Here is a 26,843-nt window from a genome sequence, read left to right on the forward strand (position 1 = left end):
GGATCACGCCGTGGGGGATGAATCGGCGGAGTCTGAGGATTAGAGCGTCATGAATGTTTGAGACTGAGAGCCCTGCCCCCCGTCTGTTGAGTGGTGTTCCCCTTCCCTCGTCGCTCCCCCCGTCCCCTCCCCCCCTTCCCTACCTAGAGAATTGATGTGTATTTTCTCATTACCGTAGGAGTGCGAGGACCCCTGGCAGTTACATTTTAGTTGTTTAAGTAAGTTTCCTTTACATGGTATTATGGGCATGAGTCGTTTCAGAGCTCTGTCTGCTTTTCCTTTCTTTCGTCTTTTTCTGTTTTTAATTATGTGTATATTATGGCTTTTTCCATGTAGATCGTAGTGAGTAAATGATCGTGCCATATGTAGACATGTATACTCAGTGGAGAATAATCCTGAATGTATAGCATAGATCATATGCATACTTTGTTTCCCTATTCTAAAACAATAAAGGGACCCAAAAACAGTCGACCAGGGACCTTGGGAATCAATTATTTTAAACAACAGAGGTCCCTAGAAAGGTACAAAATAGGAAACCAAGCAATGAATATAGACCCAATCGTTGCTATATTAAGTGGACATGTCCAGCCGGACAGAGGTCTGATATTTACTTGTAAGCAATAAAGACAATAGTTACACAGTAATACATAAAATGGGACACAAGCCTGTGTCCTACTTAGCCAGTAGAGTACACAACAGGGGGGAAAAAGAACAACAGGGGGCTCAGGCAAAGCTTTTTGGTTTATTACACATAGACAATTCACAGTGTCATAAAAAACAAATCGCAAGGAACACCTTTACAGCGAAATATACGAAGGTTTTCGACGTATAAGGTGTATTAAAGTGTTGTTTCGATCCATTGAGAAAATAGGTGGATCATTATCAGGACATTCAATTCATGCCTGTTAGGTAGAGCCTTATTAGCCAGCAAGTTCGATTAGGGGGAACTTGGGCGTGGGAGCGGGGGCTGCTGCAATGGCGGCTCCGGCATTGCAGTAGCCCCCGCTCTACCTAACAGGCATGAATTGAATGTCCTGATGATGATCATGTAATTATGTCAATAATATGGAAAACTATATGTTTCTAAAGAAAAAGTCAATAAAAAGAATTTTAAAAAAAACAAGACCAAGTGCCATAGGAGGACTAGCACTTCCGGATTTTGCTTTCTACTATCTAGCAGCACAATTGCAGTAGCTCACGAAGTGGGTAGCTGGAAGGGTGAGAGGAACGGTCCACCCAGAGGACGCAGTCCCTAGTCTGACAGTCTTATCCAATATAGTGCTCCGACTGCCAGCAAAGAGAGGAGAGGAAACCAATGAAGTTAAAGTGATACATAGATGCTGGCTAAGGAACGACCAGAGATCTAGAGTGAAAAACTATATGCCCCAGAGATACCACTATCCTTCTGTAAGGAGCTACCGCATGGAGGGGACTGACGAGTCCTAGAAATCTGGACTGAGACAGGAGTAAACACTATAGGTATGTTAAATGAGGACGGTGCCCTCCTCCCCTTCAACCACTTTAGTGAGAGATGTGATATACCCAGAGGTCACTTTGTACTCTATAATGCCCTCACGAAGGCCATAAAGAAGCACTGAGGGGAAGGCTTCTCAGAATCACTGACTACGAGAGGGGTGGGGGGTGCCAGTATGTGGTGTCAGCTTCTGGAATTTTTAAAGCAGTTACTTGCTTATTACAGACGACTCAGGAATGAAACACTGCCTGCTCTCACTCGACTGCGAGAGAAATAGATAGAGGATCGAAGAGAAAGCTTGGGATACGCTAGTGGAAAGAATGACAAAGGTCACAGGAAAGGCCAGGTTCCAATTAATAAACTTCTATGTACTACACAGAGCATACCTCACACCAGCACATATACATTGGCACTTTGGGACGCAACTAGCCCTCTGCCCTCGCTGCGGAGGAGTAAATGCTGTCTTTAAACACATGTTCTGGGATTGTCCGGCCATAGGTCTCTACTGGAGTGAAGGGACTACACTTTTAGCAGAAACAACAGGGAAAGAAGTACAGGTAACGCCAGGCTACTGTCTTTTACACTGGTTGCCCCACACATCCAAAGTCAAAGTAACAAGTAAGTTCCAGGACCAGGGCCTCCTGATCACCAAACGAGAACTTACTAGGAATTGGAGAACTCAGAGGGGACCTGGAATCGAAAGGTGCAAAAAAGAATTTACAAAGTGAGCAACATACAAAGGGGAGGTAAGATTGAGGGAAGCTAGATGGGGCAGAGGTCCTGTGGAAACAGCCAGGGCTTTGGAAGCGCTAGTGGAGTTATTGAAACACCCCGCGAACATAACAGAAGCAGAAGGGCAAAGCGGGGCGGAGGGAGAGGGTGAAGATGAATGAACATGAACCTGTTGAGGTAACAAGATCGTTCCTAGACCAATACTTGACGAAACAACAAAATAAAACCCATATGGGGTATAACCCATAGCGAAAAATCATGACAAGGCACGCCTAGGGGAAGGGTGAGGGGAGGGAGAGAGGTAATTAGTTGATGGATGTTCTATAGTTAGGAGACTAAGATGTAAAAGTTTAGGATAATAGTACCAATAGATTGTCAAGTAAACAGAAGGACCCTTCAAGAAGGACACCCCAATAGTCAAGAGGAGGCGAGAATAGCCGTGAATTGTGTTGGCGTAACATGTATGTCTAAATGATAATTCAATGGATTACAGTTTAGGGATCCATTCATCGAAGTAATGTAATAGAGCTGTTAGGTTTTCATGATATGTAAAGAGATGTATAATACTATGAAATGACTAATATAGTTTGTTTAAAAACAAACAAAAAACAAGTAAAGCAAACACAAAACTCCCCGGGGTTCTGAAATGTCCTCTCAGTAGGCTGGAATACACAACGACTAGGAATTTGAATATAACATGCACCATTACGCATAAGTGGGGCGGATGATGTATTTAATGCCCTTCCTTCTGTATCCGATCTATACTGTAATGTTAATGAACCTACAGCCGCCGCCGTGGTACGGGTTGGCTCCGTTGTTGTGGCCAGATTGCAGGCTCAGTTGTGTAGTGTGATTTCCCCCAGGCGTGGGTACAAAGAGTGACTAGGTCTGCATCATGTGGGGCATGGCCAGGAGATTCCTGAAATAACAGGCCTAAACCTCTAGGAATTCAAATGTTCGGCTTTATGAGACATCGGTACCTGCTATGAACATATTTGTATCCCTGCAGTGTGGCTGCAGGACCCTCAAGTTGGAGAGAGGAGGAAGCAGCATAACAAACAAAAAGTACTTTGGTTTCAGAATTAAGAAGCAATACTGAGATTCAGTTAAAACATCTAATAACCGTTTTAATATTTATTCACCTGTTCCCGTGACTTTTCCTGCACAGTACATGTTACTCTGATGCCACTGAATACAGCGACCAAATGGTAAAACCGAATGTTCCTTTTGCATGCAGTTAAGAGCTCCAAGTGAGTCCCTCTGAAATAGAGTGAGTGCTGCCTGAGAAGTAAAAAGAAAGGCACGTTTGTGGGGCCACACTGAGCAAGTTTGTGATTGCATTCTGTGATGTCAGGTGCTGGTAGCCATGGCTGGGTGGCGCAGAGGGACGCCACTGTTCGGCTCGCCATACAGTGGACATCGCCCCTTCCTCCCTCTGCCTCAGACTAAAGGGGATGGCATCCCAGATCGAAAAAAGCAGAAGGATGCCGTCCCTCTGCGTCTACTCTTCCCTTGTGCCTTGATTGCTACTCATAATCCTTTGCTTCTATAGTGACGATAAAACATTATGGGCCTTATTTATGAGGGTCTTGCAACACTTTTGCGCCGCCGTTGAGTCACTTATCATGACGCAGTGGTGGCGTAAACAATGTTCCACGTTACGCCATATTTACAAAGTGACGCATTTAGGCAGATGCGTCACCTTGTAAAGCCCTGTGCCACATTATACCTGCGCCAGGTATAATGGATGCAGGGTGGACGTTCCCCCGCAAGAAAGCTTCGTAGATGTGTTGCAGGGAAATCTATAAGATTTCACTGTGACACTTCTAGGATGCCACTGCGTCAAAACCATATGTCTACCTTATGGCAGAGTGACGTAGTGCCATAGGTACAGGCCTACCCCATGCATTGCTGGAGCTGCGTCATGCTTATGTCACAACTCCAGCAATGCGTGACTTTTGCGCCGAAGGATATATCATGATTCCTGACATGACATATCTGTCTTTCCTTGCACCGTGCATTAAATATGGCGCATTCATCGTCTCGCAAGGAGGGTGCAGTGAAAACTGTTGCATCGCTGTTTTGTCGCAGCAGGGTGACAGTTTTCATAAATGAGGCCCTAAATTTGTATCATTAAATGTAATATTTTGGAATACACATTCCAGTCTGCAACATAAAACACATTTCCTTGTAATTCTTCTAAATCTCATGTGCTGGCCTGAAAAATGTGCGCCTATAAACATAAAAAAGATGCGATTAAAAAGCTGGCACGCAGATTTCAGTTCCCAGCATCCTCCCTTCCTGATCGTGTACTGAATGACTCTACTGTTGTTTGGTGCTGTCCACAGGAGGAAGAGCCCCGCCCTAATTTTAAGAATGATTAGTAAACAATTTAAATAAAGGCAGTGCCCTGTTAGTTTCTCTAAAGTAACATGCACTGCCGTCCATAAAAACTACAGCACAGGCCAGCTGTTTCATGATTGCAATCACTCTTACTAAAGAGCATTCACTCATCGTCAGAGATTAAAATAGCCGCTCAGCACTTCCACATGGCAAAGCAAGGCTGCAGCCTTAAGCACCACCACGAGATGGCGCAATACAGCAAGAGATGCCTTAAAAGGACCTTCAATTAAGGGGCAGGGGCTGCCAGTAGTACTCTGATTCAATCAGTTTCCATTGTAAAGTATGATATGACCAACAAGCCAACTATGAGCTGTATTTTGAAGTCACATTTGTTGCATATATTATCATTTTCTGATGCTGAAGATATGTGGCCAGAGAAAGGATAGGTCACATAAGGCATTACTGCGCATGAACAGGCGCACCAGTGCCATGCACTACAATGTCCCTTCTGGGTAACAGAAGAAACCTTTGACGAGAGTGGCAGAAATCCTCAACCTAGCCTGCCCGTGCCATTCCACTGTCCCTTCCTCCATTACCACGAATCACGTTCGGTGACTGCGTGGAACAAACACGTAGTACATGGTGACCGACAGAGGTGAGAGCAGGCCTCGATGCCAGGTGGTATTGCCACTGTTCATATGGCCGCCCAATCAACAAACATTAACGCGTGGTCAACACTGAGGGGTTTACTGTTTCCCCAGGACATATGGAAAGCACCAGATGCATGAATGCTGTTGGCAGGAAGGGCTGTTGCTCCTCTGCTAGCTAAAACAGAGCTTTAAGCTCAAGTCACGCCCATTCAGCGCTGCTCCCTCCCCCACCCGTGGGTTTCCACAGTGGAAAATGATTCCAAAGATGTCAGGTCACGAAGTGGAAACAGCGGGGATGCTATCGGCGGAGGGGGCAGCCTACAGCTTCGTGGGGATCGGCAGCACGGCCTGGCCTCCTGCCATGTGCACTGGAGCGTGGCCACAGGACCTAACCAGGCTCGAAGCGCAAGAACCCATGCACCCAACGCCCACTGCACATGGCACCATCCTGGGCAGCAAAAGTTGGCTGTTGGACATAGCACGTGGCCGGTCTATGCATCCTCCTCACACTGTGCCCAACTTCTGCTGACACGGCCTTAGAGCAGGAATTGGCCTCAGGGCCCTACTTGCCCAAACCCCATTGTGCATGGCCTTCAACCTTGGGCCAGAAGTGGCAGTGGTTGGCTGCCAGGCATCTCCTGCAAGCAGGCCGTACTGCACCCAACCCCTTTATGCAGCATAACCTGGATGAGCAAGGATAAGTCTCAAAGATGTCAGAGTCGTCCTCAAAAATGAGATTTATCTGCTCCCTGCCTACTATGATGGGATGCGCAGGACAAAAGTCACACAGGGCGGGTGCGGAGGGAGCACCCCACCAGCAACTTGGTCCTGTCTTGTGGGAGACCGTCATTGTTTCTGGGCCTGCAGCATAACTAGGGCACAAGTCCTATTAAAAGAAGTGGAGGGAATGACCAAGTTAGGCAGTATGCAAGTGACATAATGATGCGTGCCAACACAGCACATGACGTCACGACGCGTTACATCCCACATGGCATCACAGGAAGTGACTTCACTGGAAGACTCTGCATTAGGATGAGTCGCGCTATAAAAGAAATAAAATAGTGCTATTGATATTATTATTTGTGTAAATACTGGGACAGACCATCCCAGCTGACATTCTTACAGTGCGTGCACTTATATACAGGGACTAAAAAAAGTCAAAAGCATGAATCTCTTAAGTAGCTGTGAAAAGATAACAAGCTTTGTGCTTTTGTTTCCTCCCCTGTGCATTTGCATTCAGTTGAGAGGTTCCAGGCCACCTCCCATCCCATGCTCGATCAATAGGAGGCCTGGTGGCCCCTTAACTTCTGCCTTTACCTTTGGCACAGCTGGAGGTGTAAAAAAGCCCCCTAAGTGCCTGCTCGTTTCTGCTGAGAATGAAAAGCAGACAACGTGCAGTAGCTGCTGAACGTGTCCAGGTGTCTGAAAATGACACTGGGACAAGTTCAACATATTTCTGTGGGCCCAACTTCTTGGCAGGGGGGACGGGGTCCACCCTGTGAAAATAGTGGGTGGACGCCATGTACCCAAGTGTACACCCGACTCGTGCCCTAAGCATAACGCTTGCTTCCTTCTTCAATCCCGAGTAAAGACATATTGTTGAGTTTCCTCCTACCCCGCTGGGTTGGGGCTGACCCTGCAACCCACAGAAGGTTGCACTGACTTCATTGCCCTCAGAAAACAAGCTTAACATTTACATACAGGGCAGGGAACACAGCCATACATAAACAATGGTGCTCGATTGGAAGTGAATGTGAAGACCTTAGACTTGCACTCAACCACAAAGCAATTTTACTTGGGAGATGTAACTATGGGTAAACCCTGACCCTACAGGCATCTACTCAGACCCAGAAGCCTATGGCTGTGGAGTCCTGGTTGCTCGGGAAAAAGATTTACCCTTTTACATCCCGCCACCTCCTCCCCCTGTTAATATTTACTTTTCTGTCCTGCAAAGTGTTTGAGGCAGAACTTCACAAAATCCCAGTGGTAGCTCCATGGAAGTTAAGGTATCAAATCTGGATCAATTTCATGGGTAAACGTAGCATGATCAAGCTTGCATCGTTCGTAAGATGTGATGTAGGCTTCAAGCGATATGAGATTTGTTTTACGTCAGCGATACGTATTTTTTCTTCTTAACTTTTCAGGAGTTACCATGAATGACTGACTATTTTTATGTACTCCTTTCTTTTTCCCTTCTTGATAATGTTTGTTACCTGGTGCACCAACCAGCTGCTGGGGATCTCTGGCCGCCCCCGGCCATGCAGTACAATGTCCCTCATGGTCTCGATGCAGGGCTGCTCACGAGCCACTGCCCCGAAGGGCAACTCGTAGCTCTTCATTTCTGTAAAACATTTAGAAAACCAGGATCAGTACACAGGACCAAATTCACAAAAAGTTTGTGTGAAAGCTCTAGATTGTTAATTCATACTTAGCTACTTTCATATCAGAATACTGCTTCTTGGGGACTCACCCAAATCCTAGACATACGCCTGGAAATCACACGTAAGTAACATCTAATCGAAAGTAGGCAGATTTCTGATAACAATCCACCTGTTCATTGCTATTTTATTTTTTTAAATACATCTTTTTAATATTTTACCAACCAATATATTGTTTATTATGATTCTCAAACTGCAAAGTCGCCCTTTAACACCTTCGCCGCGGCAGGAATTCCGCCGCGGCACTGGGGGGGGTTTGGGGGCAGCGCGGTGGCGCTGTGCTCGTGACGGAACCGCTCCGTCATGAGCCACGGTTGAGCTGTGCTCATGACGGAGTGGTTCCGTCACGTCTCCGCCCACTGAACTAATCGCCCGCACAGGCGGGGTATTAGCGCCGCGTGGGCGGAGCGGCGGCCAACGGCCGCAGCATGACGGAACCACTCCGTCATGAGCACAGCGCAACCGTGGCTCATGACGGAGTGGTTCCGTCATGAGCAGGGAAGGGGTTAAAAAATATACACATACATTTTACAACCGTAACATATTTTCCCCTGTAAAGAAATCTTTTCGTCTATAACGCTGTTGAATATGGTTAGGTTGTTTTATCATCTTTTTTGCACACTTTTTCCCCTTGATTTGTGAAATTTCGAGTCACAAATACATTTTACAAATAGATACAATTCTTTTGGAAAGGTTGGTGAATATCCACAAAACCAAACATTTGAGGGTATCCACTAAATTGCCAAAGATCTCCCCTGTCCCTCGTTTGCCAGCACCTTTATTCTTCCTTTTCTGTTATTTAACAATCAGAAATGGAATGTACACGCCTAAAAAACAACAAAATCCTCAAAGTGGCCCACTTTGTTCATACCTAAACTCAATTTAGGCACAAATGGTTTTATGAATATGACCCTTACTATGTAGCTCTCATCGTGCCTGTAAGCACAACGCTTTAATTGCACAAGTATAGGCTTGGTGATGTCATCCTGCACTGCCGGTACCTTGGGCCAGATGTACCAAATCAAGTATTTGCGATTTCCTAATAGCGAATTTTAGTTATTTGCTATTAGGAAATCACAAACTGCGATGTACAACAGTGTTTTTGACACTGTTAGTGATTCGCAGTGGGTCGTATGGACCTGCCTCATCAATATTCACGAGGTAGGTCGCAATTTGCGACCCATTGTGAATGGCTACAATCACAGGGATGGTGGCCTGCTGGGGTCAGCAGACCACCATTTCTGTGATTGCTTCTTGAATAGAGCACTATTTGTTTTTTGCAATACAGCCCGTTTTCCTTAAAGGAAAACGGGATGCATTTCAAAAATAAAAACAAAAAGCTACTTTTTCACTTTTTAAGAGCAGGCAGTGGTCCATAGGATTATTGGCGGCACCATTCATAAAGGGGACCCCTTTTCGTTTGCAAATGGGTTACCACCAACTTGAAGTTGGTGATAACTGTGACTGTTTTTTGCGACCGCATTCCCGGTTTCAAAACATTCATACATAGCAGTGCTATTCGGTATTAGGAAGGGATGCCCTAAACACGTCCCTTCCTATCACCGAATCGCAAAAGCAAAATGCGACTCGGTAACAAGTTACAGTCACATTTTGCCTTCTGTACATGGAAAAATGCATTTTACCGGTCGAAAACGTCCCAGTAAAATACTATCTACATCTGCCCCCTTGTCTCTTTCTGTTGCTGTGAAAAATCTAAGAAAGGCGATATTGAGTCATCTCTGTGCCCTTAACATACCTCAAGCACAAAACAAAATGTACTCCGCCATCAGGATCATAATTTGGTATTTGCCACATGTGGCAATTGCTAGCCTTATATAGACTTGCAGCCTCTATGGGTTTCTTTGCACCCTGTTATACATTCTGACAAGTGATCTTCGGTTATAAAGTATGCCTATAGCTTTTGTTTGCTTGTTTAGCTTTTGTAATTGCTTAGTATCACTGTCACGTTTTTAGTCATGACTTCACAAAAACAATTAATGGCTTTCCACATGGGCAATTGTTGTGTGACATCATCAGAGAAGAAAGGGCATATTATGTCAATTATGCTGTGATTTTGGTGAAACATTGTTACTGACCACTATTGTTTTTTATTCCATAGTACGCAGAAGTGAATTCAGTGCTTAATTTAAGCCGGTGGTTGCCTGTGAGGGCCACAAAGCTTATTTTTGGGGACCAGAACTTATTTCCCTGCATCAGATGCTTACCGAGTACAAGAAAGGGGAAACACAGATCGGGAAGGCAAAGGAAGAGAAAGGCAGGAAAATCATCATGAAAGGAGAAAGCAAGAACCTACAAGAGCGAGAAAAGGGGGAATGGAGTGTCTGGTGGTAGAGTAAAGACTGCCAGCCCTGGTTTCTGTGTGCCGACGTTTAATTGCACTGGCTGCCAGCTCCTAACTTCAGTCCCGTCACTCCTTTTTTTACAAATGAAGCCCTGGGTCAATTCCTACTGCATTTCGTGAAATTCGCTTCCACCTACCAAGGGAAAAAAAACATTGGTAAAGCCAATAGGTCACGCCTATGCAACAGCTATTAGCTTTGCCAATGTGTTTAGCCATATTATGCACCAGCGTTGCAGTTGTTTAGCATGGCTAAACGTTAGTGGCTTGGAGTAGAGTGGTGTGCTGTAGAGTAGAGTGGAGTGGCATGGAGTGGCATAGAGTAGAGTGGGTTGAGGGGCTTGGAGTGTCATGGAGGGAGTAAAGTGTCGTAGATTGGAGTCAGATGCGGAGCATATTGTGGAGGGGTGTAGAGTGGAGCAGAGTGTCGTATAGTGGAACGTCATAGCGTGGAGTAAAGTGTTGTAGAGTGTCATCGAGTGGAGTGGCAAGAAGTGTCGTACAGTGGAGGGACGTAGAGTGTCATAGAGTAGAGTCAGGTGGCATAGATTGGGGTAAAGGGGCATAGAGGGAGTTGCGGGAAGTGGAGTAAAGTGTTGTAATGCAGAGTGGCATAGAGTGGAGTAGATTGTTGTAAAGTGGAGTGGCATAGAGTTCAGTATAGTAGAGTACCACAGGGTGGAGTAGAGTGTAATGGAATGTTATGGAGGAAGTAGAGTAATGTGGAGTGGAATAGAGTGGACGTGTGTCATTGAGTGGAGTGGTGTAGAGTGGAATAGAGTGTCCTAGAATATAGTGGCATGACGTGTTGAAGAGTGACATAGAGTAGACTGGAGAGGAGTGTCCTAGAATAGAGAGAAGTGGAGTGGAGTAGAGTGGAGTGTCGTAGAGTGGGGTCAAGTGGCGTTGAGAGGGTTGAGTGGAGTAGAGTAGAGTATAATGTTATAGAGTGGAGTGGAGTGTTCTTGAGTGCAGTGTCGAGCATCGTGGAATGGAGTATTGTAGAGTACAGTGGAGTAGAATGGAGTGGCATAGAGTGGAGCAGAGTATCGTAGAGTAGAGTGTCGTACACTGGAGTAAAGTGGGGTGGACTGGAGTAGAGTATTGTAGAGCGGAATGGAGTGTCGTAGAGTGGAGTGTCGTAGAGTGGAGTGTTGTAGAGTGGAGTGTTGTAGAGTGGAGTGTTGTAGAGTGGAGTATCATAGAGTGGAGTTTCGTACAGTACAGTGGAGTAGAGTGTCGTACAGTAGAGTGTCATACAGTGGAGTGTTGTAGAATGGAGTAGAGTGTTGTAGAGTGGAGTGGCATAGAGTGGAGCAGAGTATCGTAGAGTAGAGTGTCGTACACTGGAGTAAAGTGGGGTGGACTGGCATAGAGAGTGTTGAGTGGAGTAGAGTGGAGTAGAGTATCGTAGAGCAGAATGGAGTGTCATAGAGTGGAGTGTTGTAGAGTGGAGTGTTGTTGAGTGGAGTATCATAGAGTGGAGTTTCGTACAGTACAGTGGAGTAGAGTGTCGTACAGTAGAGTGTCATACAGTGGAGTGTTGTAGAATGGAGTAGAGTGTCGTAGAGTGGAGTGGCATAGAAGGGAGTAGTGTGTCATAGGGTAGAGTAGAGTAAAGTGACGTGGAGTGGAATAGAGGGAGTTGTGTAGAGTGTCGGAGAATGTCATAGATTGGAGTAGAGTGGAGTAAAATGTCATCGAGTGAAAGTAGAATGTCATAGATTGGAGTAGAGTGAAGTAAAATATCATATGGTAAAGTGAACCATGCCAGATTTTCATTGGCTAATGTAGGCCAAAACAGTCTTGTGCGCTATTTAAATGTGTTATTAATGCATCCATTAACTATATCCACCTAATACCAATTTACATACAATGAAGCTATATGGGAATAATGTACTTAGCCAATGGTTAGCCCGTAAACCTACCTTACATGCGTTCCTCGTGGACCATTGTTGGCCTACCTTGCTCTAAAAACACCCATTAGTGTCATTTTTTTTATTACACTGTAATTATAGTTTATCACGTTCTCCCACACAAAACAATGTGCTGATACAACACTGCAATTTCCTTAAATCAAGTTTTTATCAAGTGAGTCTGACTTTTAACTCTGGAATGCATTGCAAGTTGGTCAAGAATGGGTATGTCTCCTCCCAACATTACTGCTATAGCAGGCATCTGTGATTTTGGTATGAGAGAATGCACGGTATTCTGAGTTGTCTCCTTAAGGTGCCCATAGAAATTGGAAATGTCAGTGAGACTCATAAGTACTGCACCCAAATTCCTTCAGAAATTGCCCATTTTTTTCCCATGTCCTACTTGAAAACTGAAAATACCAAAATTGCAGGAATCCAATATTCCTTGTAATTCCTGATTTAGCCAGTAACTCCATTTCTTGCTGGAACACGAAATACTCCCAACTCCTAACAAAGGGCTTTACAGTGAAAAAACACTTTAGGCCCTATTATGATCTTCTCAGTCATGGAACCGACTGACACCCGGCCGTCAGTCCCAACCGACAAATTAAGATGGCCCGAACACTGTTCGGTCGCATTCCTATACTTTAGAAGGGAAGCATGTTTTCCGGCTGGAATGCATGCTCCCATTATAAAATAGGAGGTGTACTTCTTCCCTGCACCCCGTGGCAGGCACCTTAAGGTGCCTGCCACGGGGTGCAGGGATCAACAAGGGGGTAGGTGCCCCCTCGCCCTCCAAGTGGAGGACGTGCAACCAAGAGGGTCCTGCTGGAGGCCTCCAAAGTCGAGTTCCAACAGCCTTTCTGAGTCAGAAAGGCCGTCACAGAAAGGCTGCCGAAACCCAACATCGTAATCCCAAGGGCGGAAAGAGCTGCCCTTGGCATAACTGGCTGTATACCGATGGGCGCACAGGCTCTCTGAGCCCACCGAGAGTCCAGTCGGATTGACCGTTGGATTCCTTTCCGAGTGCCTCCAATGTAATGAGGCAGTCCGAAAGGAATTCGACTGGCATATTAGGATGTGGTCGGAAAGGCTCCGACTGATGGTCGGAGCCATTTCCGTCTGCATCATAATAGAGCCCTATGTATACTTGATCCACTTAGTTCAGTAACATCTTCAAGCAACACCCTGGTCGCATTACACATAGACCATCTTCACATGGTGTTAGATGCGTGATGGCCGAGTGGAAATGTATTTCTCTTTGGATTCTACATATCTGGATATAAGACTTAACCAATGGGCTGGGCTTAATCTGAGATAACCCATGTCTTCGGTTACCCTCTCTATATTTTAATTACCTACATACTACCTTATCAAGTGAGCAACAGTTTGTCTTGTACTATCTGGCACAATTGAGCTGGGCCCATTATTTGGAATCTTAAGCAGGCGGTATTCCACACGCCACCAGCTTCACTTGAAAATCCAGAATCTCTGAAAGCAGGACGTAGAATCTGTAAGCATGCTAGGTGGACAGAGTATCTCCTTGAGTATCATCTGCCTACTAGAAGATGGGCTTTCAAGCATTCTCTCTAAACCATATCATTACCTTGATTTTAAACCTGTATGACTACATGATGGCCTGAAAATGCAAAGGTACATTGCAGAGGTTGCAACTGATGTGGCTTCGTTGGGTAGTCATAGAGCCCTCACTATCCACAGATGATATTGTGAAGTTCATAGCTGTAAATACAAATGCATTCAATGTGGGCTCTATTGTATGGACAAGGGGAGCACAGGCAAGGACACCCATTCCCCAATATTGTTGCTACTCAAGCCTCTGCCTCTAATCTGAAATACCCCTTCCAAATGCAATGAATTATTGCAGCGCTGCTCTGTTAGTCCACATGAAAGAGGAAACAGTGTTTGAGGGACCGTGTGGAAACTCATATAGTCTGGTGCATGGCGGATTTAGATATTGTTTTATTGATTTAATCATCACAATTGTCATAGTGGATGTTTTGAGAGCTGCCACATGCCAGAGGTGTACAAATGCAGAAGACACCTATCTCTAAAGGTGCCATCAGTTGAATGATGTCGCAATAGGTTTTACAACCCAATCAGACGTCATCAAACAAACAATCCAGAATTTCATTTTCGGTGATCGTTCATGATGTAAGACTGGGCAAGAGGACCTGTGTCAATAGGATCTCTGTAAATAGTAATGAAAAAGGATCCATGTTTGTAGGTAATAATCTTACCTCCAACAGCATCACACCTGGAGACCATTTCCCACAGAACCAGCGCCATTGAGTAGACATCCATTTGTTTAAAGGACTCAAGATCTTCCAGATTGACTCTGGACTCCAGAACTTCAGGGGCCATGTACCTGGCCGTACCAACCTGGCCAAAGACAGGAAAGCGGTGTTAAAGACAAAGGAATAGGATATTAAATCTCAGCATACTCAGTGAGCAAATTGTCTGGAAGATGCATACTTACTTTATGTGGTTGTCAAATGTTTATATTTTTATTTGGGATAGCTAAGTGGAGTAGGAAGGGAGAAGAAAGAAGTTGTAGGTATAATATATGTTGGCAGTTTTTACTCTGCCATCTTCTCTACCCAGAAGAACAAAACAGGGATCGATGGGATCAGTGGTGTAATGAAATTTAGGAGGCCTCCTGCCATACCCAAGCCACGTGCCCTGCCGATGTACTTCACCTCTGTAGCCTGAGCAGCAGTGATCCAATACATCTGCAGAAATGTGATGAATAAGTGTTAGCTTCGGATGACTGCATGAATGGTTGGTTAGATGGATGAATGGAGAATTCAGAATGGTGGATGGGAGCTCATATGGATGGGATTTACTGACAATGAGATGCAGCGACCAGTGTAAAAAGAAGAATTAAAGAGAAAATAATTCACAGAAGAAAGTGGGAGTGTACTGCTGAATAGGGAGAGAGAAGTGGCAGAGAAATGGAAGGTAAAGAGGATAGAACTGAAGGGATCGAGATAACCAAATACAAGGAAACGGAGAAAGGGGAGGAAAGGAGTTGAGACCAGGGGAGATGCAGGAAAAAGAGGGAAAGATGGTGACGCAGAGGACGGAGTGAAGAGAACAAGGAATAGTGGAAGTTCAGTAATGTGAAGCACAAACAACTGCGTACTTGTTTGACTGTAATCACAACCCCAACAGATTTCTGTGGAAAATAATCTTTTCATGAGGTGCGCCACCCACTCTGTCAAGGGCCTACTCCCACACCCAGACCGATGTTTTCTGAAACTGAAAGTATCAACATGTTTTTTTAATTTTAATAAATGAGTTTAAGTGGCTCCAAACCTGCAAAGAGCTGCTTTTAATTGTTTTCTCTTTCATCTCATTTTAAAACAACGGGATTAACAGAGTGGCCCCCTATGAGATGGGGAAGCCTGGGGGCGCCCCTGCATGTTGGGGCTGCGGGGCTTGTGTGACGTCCCTGGGTGGAATGCTTGGATTAATCTCAGACATTAGATATTACAAAGGCCACATTCTAGTCCATTGTTTTTTGCCGACAATGCTACATTTGCAAAAACAACAATTGATGGACAGAATGCAGAACAATGTCATACATTCACCCCAGTACAAAGATCTGGGCCCAGTTTGGACCCAGCCATATGCAAATCAGTCTTGACCCTGCGCCCAATGGGAACAGTCCAGCCCGAACTGCCAGGCCAGGTTCTCCCTGGACTGGAAACAAGCATCCTAGGACCGGTTTTGGGCTTTCAGGCTTCATCAGCCTGGATAGCATGACTTCAGTGGTATGGAGACCACAGGACCCACGTCTGGGCATACCCGTCCCACTCCGGGTGACAAATGCAAAAACAACAATTGATGAACAGAATGCAGAACAATGTCATACATTCAGGGTGGAGCTTGACTCCACCCTCTCTATGACTAAGCATGTCAACGCCGTCTCTTCCTCCTGCTTCAACACCCTCCGCATGCTCTGCAAGATCTACAAGTGGATCCCCACCGAAATGAGAAGAACGGTCACCCAGGCCCTCGTCAGCAGCAGGTTGGTCTATGGAAACGCCCTCTACGCGGGAGCCTCGGACAAACTCCTGAAACGGCTTCAACGCATCCAGAACGCCTCTGCACGCCTGATCCTCGACATCCCTCGCCGCAACCACATCACACACCACCTGAGAGACCTGCACTGGCTCCCCGTCAACAAGAGGATCACCTTCAAGCTCCTCACCCACGCACACAAGGCACTCCACAACACCGGACCAGCGTACCTCAACAGACGACTCAGCTTCTACACCCCCACCCGCCAGCTCCGCTCTGCTGACCTCGCCACAGTCCCCCGCATCCGAAGAGCGACCTCCGGCGGCAGATCATTCTCCCACCTGCCGGCAAGACCTGGAACACCCTCCCCATCCACCTACGGCAGACCCTAGACCTGCTGACCTTCAGAAGACTCCTCATGACCTGGTTCTTCGAGCAGTAGCTGCATCCCCCCACCCCCCAGCGCCTTGAGACTAGGCCTGGGCTAAATTTCTGTTCCGCTCGCGGAAATTGCGATAATTTGACATTTTCGCGTTCCGTGGAGAGCGCGAAAATGTCAAAATTTCCGCTTTCCGCAGCTTAGCGATAATTTATTTCTTGCTCGCGCTATAAAATAATACATTCTCGCGCGCGATCGCCTTACCTGAATCCCCGCGTTCGCCGACAAGTTTTCCCGATCCGGTCGCGTTCTCCACGAGATGTTGGATTGTTGGTAGCCATTTGCGCTGTCTCGCGACAGTTCGCGCCCGCAGTAACGTCATGCGTCGCGCCATCACGTCTTTCTTCTCGCGATCATGCACCGCGAGAAGAGTGAAAACACGATGGCCGCGCCCGCGAGCAACCGCATGGGTAAGTTGGCGAGCCGCGACCACGCAGAAAATACCGCGAACGGGCGGGAAAAAAACTTCTGCATCTTCGCGATATTTCTGCGTGTTTGCGGAGATTTTTAACATTTTCGCGGTAATTTGCGAAATTTGCAAATTCCGCCCACCCCTACTTGAGACCCTCACGGGTAAGTAGTGTGCTTTACAAATGCCATGATTGATTGATTGATTCACCCCAGTACAAAGATCTGGGCCTAAATCCATCGTTTTTTTGCTCACCATGCCATTCCAGTTTGGACCCAGCCATTTGCAAATCAGTCTTTTGACTGGGGGAGAATGTTTGCATTGTCAGCATTCTGTCCATCATTTGTTTGCTGTAACACTTTTCACCCTAATTGGGATGACGTGGGTCCCTTGCTCACTGTGCCACTGGATTCAAGCTAGCCTGGCTGAAGAAGGGTGACATACCTGAAACCGGTCCCAGGATGCTTGTTTCTGGTCCAGGGAGGACCTGGCCTGGCAGTTCGGTCTGGACTGTTCCCATGGGGCACAGGGTCAAGACTTATTTTGCATATGGCTGGGTCCAAACTGGGGTGGCGTAGTGGGTAAAAGAACAATGGATTTAACCCAGATCTTTTGACTGGGGGAGAATGTTTGCATCATTTGTTTGCTGCGACAATGGTACGTTAGCTGATAACAGCCACGTGTAAATCGGACTTGGCTCTGCTCCAATGGATACAGCCCTGTCTGAACTGCTATTCCAAATTTCTCAAGAAAGAATCATAAAAGGCGTGTGACCGGTTTCTGCCTCCTCTACCTTATACATTACATGTGGAAAACCTGAGAATGTAATAAGCACATTGTTCCACAACCAGTGTTGAGGCTTCCGAGTTGGCTAAGCAGTTGATGGCTAAAAAACAGAATTGGGACTATTTACTCTTGTAACAGGGCATTTTGCAGTGGTTTCAGTCGTCAGTTGGGTGCATCACTTTTTAGTTCGAAGCCTACCATACAGCGCAGCTGTCTGGTTTGCTGAAGACATCTTGGGGACATTCAGAGAGCTTCTCTTGGAATGCATTCTGCCAATTGCTTACTATTGACTTTGTGGTTTGTAACTCACATTTGCTTGCTTTCTATTTGCTAAGTCTATATGTTTTAGGCTGACCAGCTTGAGTCTGACCTTTACCTTGCCCAAACCTTGTTTACTGTGCCCTTCCGGGATTTCACTTTCTGTAAACTGGCCTTATCTTATCACATTTGCCATGCATTTAAATTCCAAGTTCAAATGACAGGCTCTGTTGCAGGATCTTGGCATTTACTTTCTTTCTGTGACTTCAAAGTGAGAGCGTTTATAGAAAAGCAAGTGGAATGCAGATTACTCTCCTCATAGAGCCTACTAGTTTCCCATCTATGCTCCAGTGTACGAAGCTGTAACAAAACCCCTGAAAGAGCCTGCATGGAGGAGGTGCACAAACTAAACAAGTACTCACGTTGAGTTTCTTCTATCAAAGCACTGGTGGCTTTTGCTTACTGTGATCCTCTAGGGAATGTCTAATGACCTTTCTGTTTACAGTCAGTGGGTCCGAGTACCAGACCCTTTTGATAACATGCATTGGCAAGCCAAAAGATGTAGCCTTCACAATTACACTTAATGAGCACTCCACACCACTCCATGCCACTCAAATCTTCTCTACACCTCTGTGCCACTCCACACCACTCCATATAACTCCACTCTACTCTACTTTAGGACACTCCATGTCAGTCTTGTTTACCCCATTAACTTTTAGCCTGGCTGAACAGCAGCCACGCTGGTGTGCAACATAACTAAAACATATGGATAAAGCCAAGCTCTGGCATTGGTGAGACCTATTAGCTTAGGGAGAAACAAGATGGGAAGATTTGTCGAAATATACTGTAGATGTATCACTCAGAAAAGCTATTTGACTGCTCTGGTGAACAAATTAATTAACTAGTCCACACATGCCGCATGTATTGTGCAGGGACAGTGAATGGTCTCTCTAATGTGCCTCACCAATGCTTCCCGAGTACCCCACTTGACATGCCTATCCAAGGATTCTTTTCTGAAGGCACTTACTAGTGACCATTATGTTGATGGATGTGTCAGGGGGAAAACTTTAGATATAACATGTTCATATTTCATAATCCAATGTGAGACTCTGGGAAGTTGGCTGCCTTGCGGAAATATCCAGTACACTACAAAGGCATGTTTTCATAGTTCTATGTTTTTGAATGGAGAAGTGCATAAAAGGCCAAGTCTAAACCTTCCTATAGGCACCACCTATAGGTGGTGTTTTCAAGATGCATGTTGTCGTGCATCAACGATATGTAATGAGTGTGCGTGGAGTGGAAGAAAAGGAATAATAGACCTTCAGGAGCTTCAGGGTTTCACCCCCATCCCCTCGCCAAGCAATACCCTGGAAACCAGCACCTTGTCAGAAATATTACATTGACATGACCATTACTGCATGGCAAGTCGATGTACTGGCCAAAGTGAGGTAATAGCAAAGGCGCGCCAATGGCTGCAGGGTGGTGACATAGATGTCTACCAATGTGCTCATGTAGGAAGGGGGGAATGGCTGGATGAATAACAAAGGGAAGATGTACCTCACCACTGGGCAACACTAAACTAATTACGTTTATTACTGCTTTTGAGAGCCATGATTTCCACAGCAACACTGCTGCACATTGTTCAGTAAGTTTTTATTTCTACACCATCTCTCATGGAACGCACTTTATTTTTGACAGTGTCTTTTTGTCTGTATATGACTTACATTATAATTCATTGCTTAAAAAGCATTTACATGGTGTTTGTTTTGTTGATTGCATCGTTAATTTGAGTGAGATGTGATTAAAAAGTCCCCACCTTGTTTCTGTCAGATTCCCTCCATTTTTAGGTGGAGCCTCGTCATGCTGCATTCGCTGCTCTGCGGCATGCTGTATTGGAGTATAAGATAGAAGCACTGCCCACTCTCCGCCCATATTTGTGATTGGCTTGTGTCATTGCCCTTTGTAAATGCTTGCTTCTGATTCATTAATAGGCTTGTTAGTCCCTCCTTAGTACTGCCTTGTCTTCATTTGTAACGTCCCATGTGTACTGGCCCTTTTACTTTGGTTGTTATCCGGTACATCTTTTTTATTTTGTAAGAACTATTTTCTTTAATGAGTTTCTCCTACTGCAGGCACGACATGCTGTCCTGCAACATTCAGCATGACATGCATGCTTTCACTTTCCGAGCAGCCCGGGACAATGGCAGCAGCTTCTTTGAATAGGTCTCGTTTTACAAGCGTTTGAGCTATTGGCATTGTAATTGACAATGCCTTTTATTGATGCGTTAATTAGCAAAACAGATAAATAAAAGGCATTGTCATTTACACTAGTTTGCGAGACCTATTGCATTGCAAATGCTTGTTCATGAATGTCACCTCAAGGAAACATTGTTGCTTGCTATGTGATCCCGCCCATGTTTCCTAGATAGCTCCTGTTACTTTGGAGTATGCTACACAGTTTTAGGCTTTTCCATCTAGAAAAATCTTGGGCAATCAGAATTGATGCTGAGCCTGATGATGATTGGTCAGAGGGAACAGTATTACTCATATGCACAGGTACTACTAATTATTGAGTAGGTAGTTGTTCTGTCACTCCTTTAAATTCAATATCAAGCAGTTTCTAGCTGCTAAGGGTAGGTTGCAGGAAGCATAGTTGAGCAAAATTATTTTATATTGTTCACTAAAGCTAGACTTGTGTCTTTAAATAAACTTCACTACAATCATGATAAGCAGGCAGCATGTGGAGAAGAACAAGTTGCTACTCTACAGGTCTCGCATGATGAAGACTTCTTAATGCCGCAGAAATAGCTTTGCCACCCGCAGACTAAGCCTTGAAACCATCAGGCACAAGCTATCTTGCCAAACAAGTGTATGTTTTACAGATCCTTGAGAGTGTGGCTCTTGGCCACCTCTGGAAACATTCTACTGTTACTGCCTTCTTAAAGTGTCAGTGCACAGCAATACCATCTCACACGTCTCTGCAAATTGTGGATAGGGCACTCACAAAAAGGTTTACTCGATTACTGATGTCTAAGGAGACTGCATCTATATCCTTGCACGCCTGCATCTCCTCGATACAGGCAAGGAGAGTTCTACTTATTTCAGTTGGGGTTACCAGAGGGTTCTTCACTAACCTCTACATTAGAGGGCAATCTTTCATTGCAAATGTACCTAAAGGGAAGCCAAAAAAACACCCTTTCAGAAGACCTTACTTGGTCCATGGATGAGAAAATCAGTAATCGTTGCTCGTTTCTAGAAGAGGACAGTGCTCATCTTCAGAGGGACTTTGGATGTCTTCGACTTCAGGAGGTGAGCTTTGACGTTTTACAGACAAAGGATGTTGTTGGTGTGTGAGGTACTGTATGCTGTCTCCATACTCCTCGTTGGAATTTTCTTACTATGGGAGTAAGCGGACTAAGCACGATACGGCTAAAGAAGGGATCTGGGATGACAATTTATAATAGGTTCTCAGCACTAGCAAAGAGTGATGGCCACCATCTCAAAACATCTTTACAGAGACATGTTAGGAGTTTGCCCTCTATTGCTAATTCTCAAGTGTGAAGAATTCTTACCAACATTAAAACATTGAAAAGATAGGCCAAGTCGAGTCAAAGAAATCTTTATTCGGCCAGCAAAAACCATAAAAGTGCCTAAAGAACACAATAAATGCTAAAATCACAGACCGAGCATAATAGTTAAAAACAGGCCAACAATTAATTTACGATTTCAATTTAAAGGAGTCTAAACCGTCTAAAACCTTCAGTAAAAGAGCTAAAACACAGTAGTAATACTAATGCATAAAAAGTGCAAAATTTGAACTTTAAGACAGGCATTTAAAGCGCAAACTGTATTGTGCAATGAAATATAAAGTGCAAATGTGTATTGTGCAATAAAAAGTCTAAAAATAACCCAACACTAGAACATGCATAATTCAACACAGCAAGAGAACAAAAGGAGCCCATTATTCCTAAAACAGCTTTTCCTATGTCTTAGTAGTCCAGTTAGGAAACTAGCAACTTCTAAACAGATCCGGGGCGAGGACAACATTTGTAAATAAATCAAGGCAGGCTTTACTTGTACAAAATTACTATATCTTAAAAGCGAAAAGATATATTTTTTCCGTAAATTACTATTAAAGTCACAAAATAAAATAAAATGAAGGATATCTTGTTCTGATAAAGGATTGCAAGAACACAGCTTTTGGGCACCTGGCTTAGAGAAACCTCTGGGAACAGCTAGACGGCAGTGGATGAATTTAAACCTAAATCTGGTTATAAGAAAGCGGTGGTGGGGATTGTTAATATAGGACCAGTAGGGTTGCGTTGAGGACCCTAGACTCAGTATTATGTATTGCCTTATTGTGACTTTGCTAAGTTCCTGACCTTCCCTTTCCCCCAACCTCCTAGCCAGGAATGAAAATATAATATCTCTCAACTCGCTAGAGCACAGCTGCCTACGGTGCGTGAACAACTCGGGACGCCCTATGTTCTTTCAGGAGGGTGTTGTTAGAAGACTATGGACAAATTTATTTTCCAACGCCTGGAATTCGCCTACTTAAAAAAGATAGGCCTTTTCTGCAGGAACTCGTGAAACACTCCACTGGGCAACAAAGAGGAAAATAACAGACTATGTTGTTTCCATAACTGAGCATGTGATGTGCACTCTATTCTATGTCCCTTCAGTACCGTGGCAGTTCAGTGCAATACCTGCTCATTGCAAACCCAAGGAGAGTGTCTGTATAGGCAGGACTGGCCGTAGCGAGAACCAGGCGTTTCCCCGGTGAGCGGTTTTGGGCCCCTGGGGGCTGTTTTTGTTACCAGGGGATGGAAAAATCGCCCCCCTGTAACAAAATCTGCCGAAACCGGCCCTAGCAAACCGCTCAGCTGCACCTCCCCCCCCCCCCCCCCCCCCCCCCACGGTGGGCCTGGCCGAGCAGTTTGCCAGGGCCGGTTTCGGTTCCCAGTCCGGCCCTGTTAATGACTCGTTAGAGCACGTGGCCCTCAGTACAGTGCCCCCTCCTGCACAGTGTCTCCTCAGTGCCGCACCCTTCATTGCACTGCCCACTCTGTGGAGTGTCCCAAGAGGGCAATTACCCTTTCGGTGCAGTCTACCCTCTATGCTATGCCCAATGCTTCATTTGTGCTGGTGGTTGCAGCTGTTAGGCCCCTCCAATCATTTCTCGATTCCTTTTTTCACCAGAGCAAAAGAGAGAAAGACGGAAAAAGGAGAAAGAAGCAGGAAGAGAAAGACGGAAAAACAGTGACAAATGGATAAAGTAGCGATGAAAAATAACCTGCAAGAGTTAGAGAAAGAGGCAGGCAGTGTAACGTAGTCGAAGAAAGAGGCATGAGGAGGGACCGAGACTTCACATTTGGAAACTCTTCCCTTTGTGCTCATGCATTTACATTTTCCTCTCAAATTTAACTCTGGTAACTGGTCTTGAGAGGGCTGTCATTGGCGTTTCTGTCCATTCAACAAACTGATTAGTAAAAGTTATCTTTTAACTAAAAAGGTGTCAGAAATACCAGCAACCAAAAATTCTGAAAAACAGGAAGTTTACCAGACGACATAAAGCAAAAACAAATGTAAAACTAGCCCTAAAACACTAATCACAAAAAAGGCAGAAAACCAACCACACAGGCCACTGATTTTTTTTTTTTAACAGACATCCTCCGAGTTGGAAAAACTGTGAACAAACCAACTCTTCAATCATGATAATTTAGCTCATTAAAAGTGAGGGGTTTTGATGGTACAAGGCACACTCCTTCCCACCTTAGAAGGGAGGTGCACTCTATGATGGCTAACTACTAGTAAACAATAGGACAACATAAATGCATGTGATATACTTTGCTTGTAAACAAGCATGTGCGTCATTTAAGGACCACGAGAGGTCGCAGCTGCGACTCCTGGCTTGCCCCTTGAAACCCCTGGCTCTCTCTTCACGACCCCTGACCTCAGAGGTGCCAAAGTCAGTGCCAGGAACACAGTGGCAGCTGGTGCTTATGGACGTCAGTTGCTCAACTCTTTGTTTTCTCTCAATTTCTTTTATGACACTGATGGTGAATAATGGTTCATTATTAATTATTAGTGTAACAAAAAAGGGAGTACAATTAGCTGGAATATGACCGTCCCTGGCAGTTGAGGTAAGTAAAAAAATGCCTTCAAATGTATGTTGTCTGCGTGGCTACGGGTGAGTATATGTTTGAGAGAGAGTGTGTGCAAGTGTGAATGCGTGTGTGTGTGTGTGTATATGTGTGTGTGCAAGCATGCATGTGTGAGTGAAATTGATGCTCGAAGAGCGTGTGATGTCACTTCTGCTACCCCAGGCATTTTGGTGAATTGACGTTAATGAATACAGGTCCTGAAATCTTACAGACTAGCTAAAGAATAACCATGCAAAAGGTGTGTAACTGAAGTAAAGGTTTTTTCTACTATAGACCTAAATGTATCATTTTGTATTGATGATTTGTATCTATTTGTGTTTGTTTGCTTTTCTTACAGTATTTGTAGCCATTGAATGTGTTGCCTTCCTGCTGTTTCAGAGCTCATTTTGCTCTTTAAACCCATTGTGAGTAGTACGTTTTCCATTTCGAGTTGGTACAGCTGAACATCAGCTGCAGGATCCGCAATGCAGAGAATTAATCATGTATAATACACAGACAGTAATATTTGACACAACTGTTTTTCCAAAGAAAGATCGATGTCATCGTATGCTTTTTGGTTTTATCCTTTATTCATTTTTCTGTATCTTTAAAAACGTTTTTTGCAACCGCCAACGCGTTTCGAATGGCGACGTTCTTATGAAGTCGTATGCGTACATGCACTGACAGACGATCATCATTGTAAACCTCTGAGTGGATATAACTCTACTGCCCAGAATATTGCTCTGAATCAACTGGCCGTAACATATTGATCTAAGAAAATACGCATTATAACAAATATTGTAAGGATAAACAATTATCACGGTAAACCTCTGAGTGGACACAACTCTACTGTCCTGAATATTGCTCCAAATCAGCTGACCTTAACGCATTGGCTTAAGAAAGAACGAATTATAACATATATTGTACGCCCTGAAGAAGTCCGTTTGTGGACGAAACGCGTTGGCGGTTGCAAAAAACGTTTTTAAAGATTGAGAAAAATGAATAAAGGATAAAACCAAAAAGCATACGATGACATCGATCTTTCTTTGGAAAAACAGTTGTGTCAAATATTACTCTCTGTGTATTATACATGATTAATTCTCTACAAGTGTGCAGGGCTGTTTGTTTTTGTATACTATTGGGGAGACCAAGTGGATTGTCTTTGGCCTCTTCAGATTGGGACCTAGGGGATTGGGTCTCAAGCCCCTTTTGCACCTTTTCCATTTGTATAAATAGGGACGTTAAGACTGGTGCAGGTATCTATGCTTTGATCCCTAATCCTGTATATTGCAGGATCCGCAATGCGTTGTTTTTTTCGAATCTGTGTGTGATCGTTTGTGTCTGTTTGCTGATAAGTGATAAAGAGTGGCAGAACACTGGCTGAAGTTGGCCTTTAGTCTTGTGTTTTTTGTCTTTGAAAATCTTGATGTTTGAAAAAGCTTAAAGATGGCTCCACAGTGAATCAGTTTGGCCCCAAATGTTTTCAATTAACCTGACATACAAATAAGAAACTGTCTAAATCTGATTTCAAAATGTATGGAAAATCTTATCTGACAATGAAGTAAAAACTACAAAAATTGTGATTATGATTCAAACATGTTGCGAATTTGGCTGATCGATATGTGCTGGAGAAAAGTGCCAAAGTGATTTGCCCTACACAATAATAATCATTAAAAAAATCTCCTGTCAAAGTGACAAAAATCTAGCAAATCTGTGCTACACTTTTATAAGAAATACACCAAAAGCAGCTTTCTCAAAATGCTTTGCTCGAGCCTCAATAGTATAAAATATCTTAATACAAATTCGTAATTTCACAATTGTTGGTTCATAGAAATGAAAATCAAAATTTCAAAGAAATGTACTGAATTATTCTTTTATTTAATTAAAACGTGTGTGATAAAAATGCAAATCATCTATCACGAAAGGAGTTTTTAGAAATGCAGAAACTTAATAAGCAATATAATTTAACTGTATCCTTTGCTGTATTATTAAGTCTTAAATTAAAAAACATTTTATAGTTCTCATGCATCTTACCTGCCCACTATTTGCAAAGTCATCCACTGTTAGGGAAGGGTCTAATCTTAACGCAATTCCAAAGTCGCACAGCACGCATTCTTTCTCGTTCTTCACCAGAATATTGGTACTTTTGATGTCGCGGTGAGCTATGGCAATCTTGTTAGCACCAGTGGTGGTGCTGTCGCTGTGGAGGTGGGCCACGCCATTCACCAGGCAGCCCGCCATCTTTTGTAAGTCCATCCAAGTCAAGATGTGGTTAGAAAGGTAGTCCTTGAGGTTGCCCCGGCTGTGGTAGGCTGTGATGATCCAGTACTCCTTCCGCAGGCTGTTCTCTCTCTCCTCTGCAGTTAGGAACTGCAAAAGGTTTTCATGCTTGAAATTTGTGTCTACAAAAATCTGACTTTCGTTTTTCCAGGATGAAAATTCCTCGCATGGGAAGATTTTGACAGCTACTGTCTCAAACTGTCCTGGAGTAGTGTGGTTCAATTTTGCCCGCCATACCTCAGCGAAGCGGCCCTTGCCTACCTTCTCATCCAACTCTATAGGCAGAAGCTCTGTGTTATGGTTAATGTTGTTGGCACAAGTTGAGCTCATATCTGAGTGGCTGTCGTCTATCAGCACGGATAGTTTATCTCCATAGTCACCCGCTTTCGCATTCCTCGATAAAGCATTACTTCTCTGGGCTTGCTTTTTGCTCCATTCCTTTGATCGTTTTCTTTGCCGCTGGGTACGGTAGACATAAAATAGCACTGTTACCAAGACTGCAATCAGAAGAGGTGGGAGCAAGCTTATGGCAGCCACTGGGAAGATCTCTTTGCTTTGAAGAATGGAGTATC

At 44.4% G+C, this 26,843-nt stretch overlaps 1 protein-coding gene across 1 annotated transcript in view; it reads right to left on the reverse strand.

Annotated features, from left to right (window-relative positions):
• Positions 1-26,843, reverse strand: part of LOC146857017 (TGF-beta receptor type-2-like) — a 375,128-nt gene that overhangs the window by 39,954 nt on the left and 308,331 nt on the right. Inside the window, exons 4-6 of the mRNA XM_085647505.1 lie at positions 26,026-26,843; positions 14,171-14,312; positions 7,413-7,540 (exon numbers count right to left, since the gene is read on the reverse strand). Coding sequence (XP_085503631.1) covers positions 7,413-7,540; positions 14,171-14,312; positions 26,026-26,843 — 1,088 coding nt within the window. The remainder of the gene's footprint in view (positions 1-7,412; positions 7,541-14,170; positions 14,313-26,025) is intronic.

The sequence above is a fragment of the Triturus cristatus genome, chromosome 3_2 (genome assembly GCF_964204655.1).
Source record: "Triturus cristatus chromosome 3_2, aTriCri1.1, whole genome shotgun sequence".
In the NCBI taxonomy this organism is placed as follows: Eukaryota; Metazoa; Chordata; class Amphibia; order Caudata; family Salamandridae; genus Triturus; species Triturus cristatus.